Source organism: Nestor notabilis, unplaced genomic scaffold, assembly GCF_000696875.1.
Source record: "Nestor notabilis isolate BGI_N333 unplaced genomic scaffold, ASM69687v1 scaffold6528, whole genome shotgun sequence".
NCBI classification, from domain to species: domain Eukaryota; kingdom Metazoa; phylum Chordata; class Aves; order Psittaciformes; family Psittacidae; genus Nestor; species Nestor notabilis.
The window spans coordinates 1-8,865 of record NW_009938656.1 but is presented as its reverse complement, the minus strand read 5'-3'; the positions used below and the strand labels follow the sequence as shown (position 1 = coordinate 8,865).

The window sequence follows — 8,865 nt, the reverse complement described above, 5'->3', positions numbered from 1 at the left end:
ATTCATCTGCATTACAGATGCAGTGGGAGCAGGGGGCTGTTTACAACACAGTTGCAATGTGTAGGGTAGTCAGGATTTACTCATGCTTTCTTTAACTACAAATGCAGTAGTTCTCAAATGAGAGATTTTAATCTTGGACTTGGAAAATGGAGTTATGACCCCACAGAAGCAGAAAAGCATACAAATATTGATTATTGAGACTGAAAACTTAAAATGCAAAGAACTCAGATGATATCTACTTTACACTGGCTTAGGGCTGTGTTTGGAAGCATATGGAAATTTCATCTGTACCTCTCTTTATCAGTAATGCATTCCCAAAGGATATAGGTGGCCTAAGCCTCAAAATACAAAAGGTCATCAGATTCTTCAAAATGACCTGTACAGCTTGCTCAAGTGACATGAGTTTTGCATTGAACACACTGACTGAAAAGACAATGTTGAGGAAAACATTTATTTCCCATTCTAAAATACAACTCTGGATTATAATGTTTTAAAAATTACAATTCTTGCAACAACTTTATTTCTTCTTCCTCGTCACTATCAGTTACATTGACTGTGTGGATACGGGAGGAACTAGATGGGGTGGATGCGAAAACCTCCTCCAGTACTCCAACATCCAGCTGCGGTAGGGGACTTATAACCTGCCCCTTGTTCCAGTTGCTGTGAGAGGATGCTGCTTCGAGGCTCATGCAGCTGTGGTGGTTCTCACGTGTACTTTCTTCTGGGTATTCCTTGGAAGGACAGCTTCCATCCAGAGCTGGAAACATCAATTCCTGCCTTTGGTACTTGTCTTCATAAAAGCCAAAGCATTCAGGCACTGAGCTGGGGAAATTCACACAGCCAAATGGAGGACGGCTGAATGGGCATGTGCTGCAATTAGAGAGATTGAAAGTTGGCTTTCAGAAAGGCAGACTGCTGCTCAGCTGAGAAAAACAGAATGACACTAATGTTCTCTGCTAGCCAGCTTCTCCTGTTGAAATACTCAAAACACACATACTTTAAAACCTTGCCTATTTTAAACACTAGGGCCAAGAGTGTTGCCAAGTGTAAGGCAACAAGAATTGTGCACAGATTCTGTATCAGTGCATGTGCACCTCTTCACACTAGATACATGCATGATGTTGCTTTGAAAACAAACACAAACCCCATTGTATTTATGAATGGATAGTACCATGGATAAGCAAGCATCAGGTCAGCCTGCAGTATGTTAACCAGCATGCTCACAACAGTAAAAAAAGGCATCAAAACTCAGTTTGTGTTATTTCTGTATGCCAAAATCTGTGACAGAGCTGGGGTAAAACACTGTTACTTATTTTTTCAAGCAAACTCTTGCATCTGTCACATTCTTATTAAACAGGAGGTCTGACAGAGGATCCTTGTGGTTGTCAATCTTACTATTCAGAGAATGTACAGTTATAAACAGTGCAGACGTTATAAAGACATTGATACAAGGTCTGTTGAGGCTTAGGGGAAACTACACATCTTTCCAATCTAATACTTAAATTTTTAGTGCATAAATCTGCACACATGCATTTACACTGTCAGAACCACTCATAAATTATGATTCTTGTATGTGAGAAATGAGTTTATAGGAATGTGAAGTTATGAATCATTGTATTAGAAAGATTCCGGTATTAGCAAAGCTGGCAGCCTTCCAAAGCCTGCTAATGTGTGAACTCAGAACAGTCTTTTATGGTACAAGAGCACTCCTCTCCCTCAGAGGCCTCCTAAACTGTCTAATTCCAGAGACCAAGGGCTAAGCAAAGTTCATCTTTAGCAATTTTTGGAATATGTATCCTGTGTTTCCTTAAAGGAGCTCAGAATTAGAAATGTCTTGTATTGCCAATGTCTTTAAGGTTCCATAGGTCATCAGTCTTAATTTATGACCAGGTAGTCTTATTACTGTCAGAAAATACTGGTTGTTGCTATTAGTAGGAATGAGCAGTGTATAAGCAGGCATAATTTAAGTCTAATAGTCATAATAATGTGTTACGTTTGATATTGCACAATCATGAAGTAAAAATGATGCCTTACAAAGAATAAGCCTCAGTAGGCCATCAGTCGACTTCTGTTTGAGCAGCACACTGCTGCTGGGAGGGCACTGGTGCCTTCTGTTCATGCTTAGCTTAGGAAATACCCATAGAATATTACATGTGTTAGCTTGTAAATTCTTTGAGCAGGTGATTTCTGACTGACTGCCCAAGACTTCAAAGAAAAATCTAGGTATTGCTACTTATGTAAGAATTCTGGAGCAGAAATATTGGTAGTTATGGCAGCTCCAATCACAGTACCAGGAGACATCTCACACACCTACTGTAATTCTATCTGATCAGTTTCTAAATATATTTACCATGTCTCTACCTAATGCTTTTCTGTGGAAATCAACTGCACCTAGATGCATAAAGTGGAAAGAAGATACTTCTATTTACTGTGGGCCCGGCAGTGCCAATTACTGCAATAGTACTATGGAGCCTTCAGGAACAGGATATAAATTAAGAGCACCTTTCCTTCTGAATGCACCATCTACTTTGTCTAAGTCAAAAGACTCTGCCCTTTAGCATTTGTTCTTACTGGTATTGTAGTGAAAGGTTTCATTACCTTGATGGGAAATAGTGAGGTCCAGGAACAATGTAAGAGTGGTAAAATGAAACTGGAGGAGGTACTCCAAACAGACAAGCTGGCTGAGGAATGCCATAGACATGTGAGTGGAGAAAAGGGGTAGCTTGGGGAAGAGGTAAACCTCTAGGGAAAATAGAAACCCCTGGGTACTCCTTGGGGAGCTCACTATTAGAGACAGAAAATCTGCCATTAGTGTTGGTGATGTTACTTGGGTTTCTGCTGAAGCTCTCAATGAAAACTGGTGCAGGTCTCTTCAGAGAGCAGTTGAGTCCAGATGACACATCAAGAGCTTCTGCCTTAGCAGGTTCAGCAAAGTGCTGTGGTGAAATTACAGGGTGCAGGGGCAGGGTTGGAGCTGGAACAGCCACTGATGCAGTGTTTGCACTAGTAGTCTGGAAAAGAGTGATTGGACCAGCAGGCTGAATGGAAGAAACTGGCAGACGGATGGCAGGAGGCTCACCTTTAGGAAACAGAACAGTTATTGATCAGAGATGAATACAGGAAGAGATTTCATAAACAGCAGTGTAGCAAACCACAGCCAGAGCCAAAACACATCCTAACATTACTTCCCTACAACTCACGTGTCATATGCCACTTGGAACCCACACGGTCAACTTTCCACAGAAACCCAAGGGTGAAAGAAGAAGGAATTGGTTAGTGAGTGTTGAGGATGTGAGGCTGGTGAGGGCTGTGTCATGTCCTGATGTGGTCACAGAATGGGGCTGGAGCATGTATTTAGTGTCTGAAGCACAGAAAACCTCCCAGATCTACTTGCTTACTTCGAGTGAGCCAAATTCTTAGCAAATCTGTGTGATGCCAAAGCAGCAGCGAGGAGCAGAAGCAACGGTTAAAACACCCTGCTCTCCAATATGTTTTCTTATTTGTTTCACCAGCAAAGTACCCACTAGCCTATTTCACTTTTAAATGTTTTGCAGAACATCCACTTGAATGTATACTTTCAAATCACACCTCATGTTAACGGAGCTGCCTTTATACAGAGAGACTGCAAAACACATTGTGTATTTTCAAAGCCCACTACCTATTCTAAGAGTCTAAATTCCAAGTCAACAGGACTTAGATGCATCTAAATTTTTTACAGCTTGTATTTAAGAATCATTTCAACCACAACAGGATAGTAAACTCTGGAATTATACCTAGTAGCATCTGGGGACAACGTAACATTGTAAATATACTAGGGTAAGAAAACAAGGAATACTTTATTCAGTCAAATTTACAGAAGGATTTGAGAATGGGTCACATAGCTATCTCAGAACTTCACCAGAACAAAGCTGAGTGTGCTCTTTTACATCTCTGGGTATTACCACACAGTGTAAACAGGCATTTCATTATCTTGTCTCATTATAAAGAGAGCAGCCCTTGTCAGTATGCTTAAAGAGAAAAATGCCATTAAGCTACTTATTAAAATCCACTATCCATACACTGAGCCAGACTTCTTTCACTACAAAATATGCAGGCCAGCTATTATACAGCACTGTAGGCTCCCACACTGTACCCTATTTCACTGCCCATATTGACTTCTTATCAAAATCCTTCCAGGTTAGCTGTAACTTTTTAATGCATTCCTTCTGTAATTATATTTTTGTTCATATAAAAGCTGAGCTCAAACTGTGGGCATGTGCAAGCTGATAACATCTACATGCAGAGCTCCTCCTGGTGTGCATAGATACGTAAGTAACTGTTCATGGAAAACATGCCAATGAAAAATCTCTTTTTCAGACTTAGTGACTGCTTTAACATTGCAGCACACACCTTACTAACACCCTACTCACATCCTTTTTGATGACCTTGTTGCTAATTTTGTCTGTTCTCTCTTGTAAGCAACCTAAATTGTGGAGCATTTGCTCTAGAGCAGTGGTGTCCTCACTACCAAGAAACACTAACACCAGGACAGACGTGCCATGGACTAAGCTAATGAGCTTTTTCAGACTTGGTAGGGCAGGGTTGAGCACTAGTGCAGTTAGAGCTCGTGAGGTAAGATACATGTGAGGCAGAGACAGAACAAGAAAAGGAAACAACTGTAGCTTGACAGAAAGCAAGTGTTGAGTAATAGATACCCAAAAAGACTGAGAGGGAGGGAACCAGATCTACAAAGACAATAGCAGTGATCTGTGGGCAATGAAGAAGCCAGGAGGATTTAAGAGGCAGAGGAAACAGTAAGTAGAGACGAGGAGATGGAGATGGAGATGGAGATGGAGATGGAGATGGAGATGGAGATGGAGATGGAGATGGAGATGAAGATGCAGTGCAGAGGAGGACTGCTAGAAATGATGGTGACAAGAAAGACCAAGAAATTGTAACTATATCTACACTACTATATATGTAACTTTTATTACAATAGGTAAACCCTGAATTTTTAAAATCATTCACTACTGTAAACTCACAGACTGGATATCCAATACTGTTCTTAACATTGGGGATGACAACAGAGTAAGCAGGTGACTGGATGGGGCAAATGCCAGCTGGATTTGTAGTGATGACACTCTGAGAAACGCTGGAAAATACAGCAGAGACAGGCAGTGGAAAATGCTTCCTTTTGCTTGGTCGTGGTTGATAAACCCAACCTGTCAGAAATGAAAAAAGACACGGATGTCCCATTTTTTTGATGGTCTCATTCTTTACATGAAGTTATGGTTATCTGTAATTCTGAAATATGTAAAAATAAAGAGAGTCCCAAACTGGCTCCTGTAGTCAATGGCAATACTCCATTTGTTTCAGTGACCCAGCAAATAGGGCATTTTATCAGAGGTGGAAATAAAATGGACATATTTGGGCATTGGTTTTATGTTACTAAATAGTAACTGTGAGACAAAGAAATACAGAACAATGGAGAGTGACGTGGCCTTGCTGAGGGAAGCATGCTAAGGAGAACACGACATCGTACCACAGGCTTTTGGTGTGGAAGAAAACTATGACTGTATTCTGAGGCATTAGGAAAACTTCTTCACTATGAGGCTGGTGAGGCACTGGAAGAGGTTTCCCGGAGTTGTTGTGTATTCCCCATCCCTGCAAATGTTCAAGGTGAGGCTGGACAGGGCTTTGAGCAACCTGGTCTAATGGAGAGTGCCCCTGCCTGTGGCAAGGGATTTGGAAGTGGATGGTCCTTAAGGTCCCTTCCAACCCAAACTAGTCTGTGATTCATTCCATGATTCTACTAAAAATGTAGATCTTTCCTCATTGTTTCATTAACCCATTAAGTCTCACACATACCTGCAGTTTACAAGAGACAATGACCCACTGGGAATCCTGTATAGATTTTGGAGGAGTACATTTGCCTTACAATGTTAACCAAATACTAAGAGATGTATAAATATATTATGAATTTACACTGAGCAGCTTGGGTTCTTACAGTTTAACCCTTAATGCCACTTTCAAGAAGCTCTTTTTTCACTCTTTTGAAGGGTGCAATGAAAAAGGGAGAGTGCTGCTTTCATCTGTTTCTTGTTTATGACAGATTAGTCACATCTTGTCTTGTCTGCCAGGATTAGCCATAACCATGAACTAGCAGGATTATGACAACAGAGAGAGAAAGGATCATGACACCTGGTACCTCAATGCTTCTAAAAAGAGCATTCAAAGTATTTATGCTGTTTAATTGAACTCCAGTGTTATGGAGAAAGGGAATTGTTAAGGGTACCAATTTTTAACCTTTTTGACCAAAGGTTGAGAAACAACATCTTCCACACCATTATTTGGGAATTCCAAGCCTACACATTGAAGAATCCCATAGAATACAATGCTGTTTGTGCTTCCTGTACCATTTCCTTTTCCTGCTTTTAAGGAATGGATGCATGTGTCACCACAGGCCACCTGGGCAGCTCTTTCTGGAGGATATGAAATGATGCAGCAGGTCGTGTTCTAATAAACTCACTATCACGCTATTAGACTACTGAAACATTCAGAAAAGCTGCTGTGGCTGTGGTGGTCTGAGACTAAAAGAATCAGAGGTTATGAAGGATGAAACCTCATTTTGGATGCTTAAAAAACTTAATATGCTTTCAGGCTCTAGAAAGGACTGCATGCTTGAAACCTTTGTCATCTTTTTCTATTACTTGCTCTAATGAAAGAGATCCATTTCTCAAAAAATCTTGCACTTCCCAAGCATCCAGGTAAATAAAGACTTGTGACTTGTTTACCAGGAAATTCCTCTCTGTGCCTTTGTTTTATTTTGTGAGCTTCATCATAATAAGGCTGCTTCTGCTCTTCAGTCAGTTTGCTCCACTCCAATCCAAGCTGAACACTGATGTCTGCATTGTTGGCAGCTGGGTTGGCTTTTGCTAGCACAGGCCGATGAATCCTTGCCCACACCATAAATGCATTCATCGGACGCTTCACGTGGCCATTTTTGTCCTTGCTAAATGGAGTGTCTGGCATACCTGTGCAACAGAACGAGGAAAGAGGCTCATCTGCCAGGCAATATATGCATACAGGTTACATTCAATAGTGCAGCAAGAGGATATTTGGCACCAGTCAAAAGAATCACTAGAGCTTTGGAATACAGGAAACTCAACGCGCATTTGGAGAGCAATTCCTAGACACATAACTAAGGCTAAGGGAGTGTCCTTCACTAACCTTCACTGAACCACTGCCCAAGGACTCATTTACCTGGCTTTTGTTACATAGTATTAAACAAAAGAGAAAAAAAGCCCAAAAGAACCATATGGGACTGCAACCCCCCTGATTCGGGTTTCCTTTGGCTAGATTGCTTTCTCATGGATTCATAAACTAAACATTGTGTAGCAGAGACCACGTCACTGCAAATTTGTCATCTCCACTAGAACTATGCACCCAAAGCCCTAAGGAAGCAGGGACCAGATCTACGGATGGTGCAGCAGCTTAGTCCCACACCTGTACAGTCCCTGGCTTCTCAGCTGAGGTTGTTGCTGGTTTGGGTTTTAGCTGTTGATTTCCCTCTCTCTTTCCTCTGATTTGGACACTCCTTTTGCTGGAGGAACCTGTGTTACCAAATGACTGTTACATTACACCCAGCTTAGCTCTTTGTAAACATAGGCTGCAGTTAGATGGGTTTGGTGCCATGATGAACCCCCAGGTGCCTCACAACCGATCCCAGAGCAAGTGATACCCTCTCTGAAAATGGCTTAAAAATGATCTCTTTCAGGCCTCGCTTTTAAGTCCTTAATTTTGAAAACCTAAGACATCTTTTCAAACCAAGCATCTAACCCAGGTGTTTCAGGAGCTTATTTAACACATCGAAGTTTTCTGAGCGAGGTGTATGAATGCTTCATAGCTTTCAAAAATCAAGCAGATTCCTGACCTTAAAACTTGCAAGCACAACTCAACGCAGTTCCGAACACAGTTATAATGGGCTTAACATAGTCAGGGAGCGAGTGGATGAAAGTGCGTCGAGTCTAACAAACCACTGCTCTGTGCTCCCACATGTTTATTGCATCTTACACTGAAGACGAGAGCTGTACAAACTCCAGCCTATCCAAAGGGATGGTTGTCTAGCACAAGCTCTCCCCAGTTCCATTCTCCTATCTGATAACCTGCCAACTGCGTGCCACTTACAGAACCTTTGCAAGCTCTCTTAACGTAATACCTGCATCGGAGGGGAGTACTGTGAAGGAAACGTTTTTGGTTTCGATCTTTACTGAAGGCTCCAGCAAAGACTGCATTTTAAGTGGCACTTTTTTCACCGGCACTTTAGCCATGTGGAGCAGGCCTGATGGCAGAGGGCCTTGGATCTGGATGTGGGTCCCAGGAGGCAAAGGGTGAAGCACAAGCGGGATCTTCACATCTTCAGGGAGGACCCCAAACCCTTCACGCAGCTGCACCTTGCCGTCATTGATGCTGGCATGAACAGGTCCACACAGGGCTCCAGTGGGAGCAGGAACAGGCCTGCACAGGGGTCCAGCTGGAGCATCGTCCTTTTCCACCTTCACCCTGCAGGCCTCAAAGGCCACATCAGGCAGCTCCACTTTGACAGCGCCTGCTTTCCAGGGCTCCTTCCCATTCCCCCACTTCTCCAGCACCTTCACCTTGTTGTGGCTTTCACCGCTGCCCCTTTCACAGTCCCTTTGTCTCTTGGTGGCACCGCAAGGCTCTTCACCCACTCCCTGAACCTGGGAGCACCTGACCCCTGCCCCTGACTCTCTGCCATCCCCGCAGTAGCCCAGAGCACTTCCCGGCTCCACTTGGGGCTCCTCCACCTTGACGCGCAGCACCTTGCGGGGAGCCCCGGCGGCCCCCGGTGCCGGGCGGTGGCGG

General features: G+C 42.8%; 1 protein-coding gene across 1 annotated transcript; it reads right to left on the bottom strand.

Moving 5' to 3' along the window:
• Positions 1–497: 497 nt before the first annotated feature.
• Positions 498–8,714, bottom strand: SOX30 (SRY (sex determining region Y)-box 30; the record flags this gene model as incomplete). Its single annotated transcript, XM_010019445.1, has 6 exons — positions 498–870; positions 2,599–3,079; positions 5,022–5,201; positions 6,774–7,013; positions 8,198–8,426; positions 8,493–8,714. Coding segments are annotated over 6 exons (1,725 nt in total), but the record flags the coding sequence as incomplete, so codon positions are not given.
• Positions 8,715–8,865: the final 151 nt, after the last annotated feature.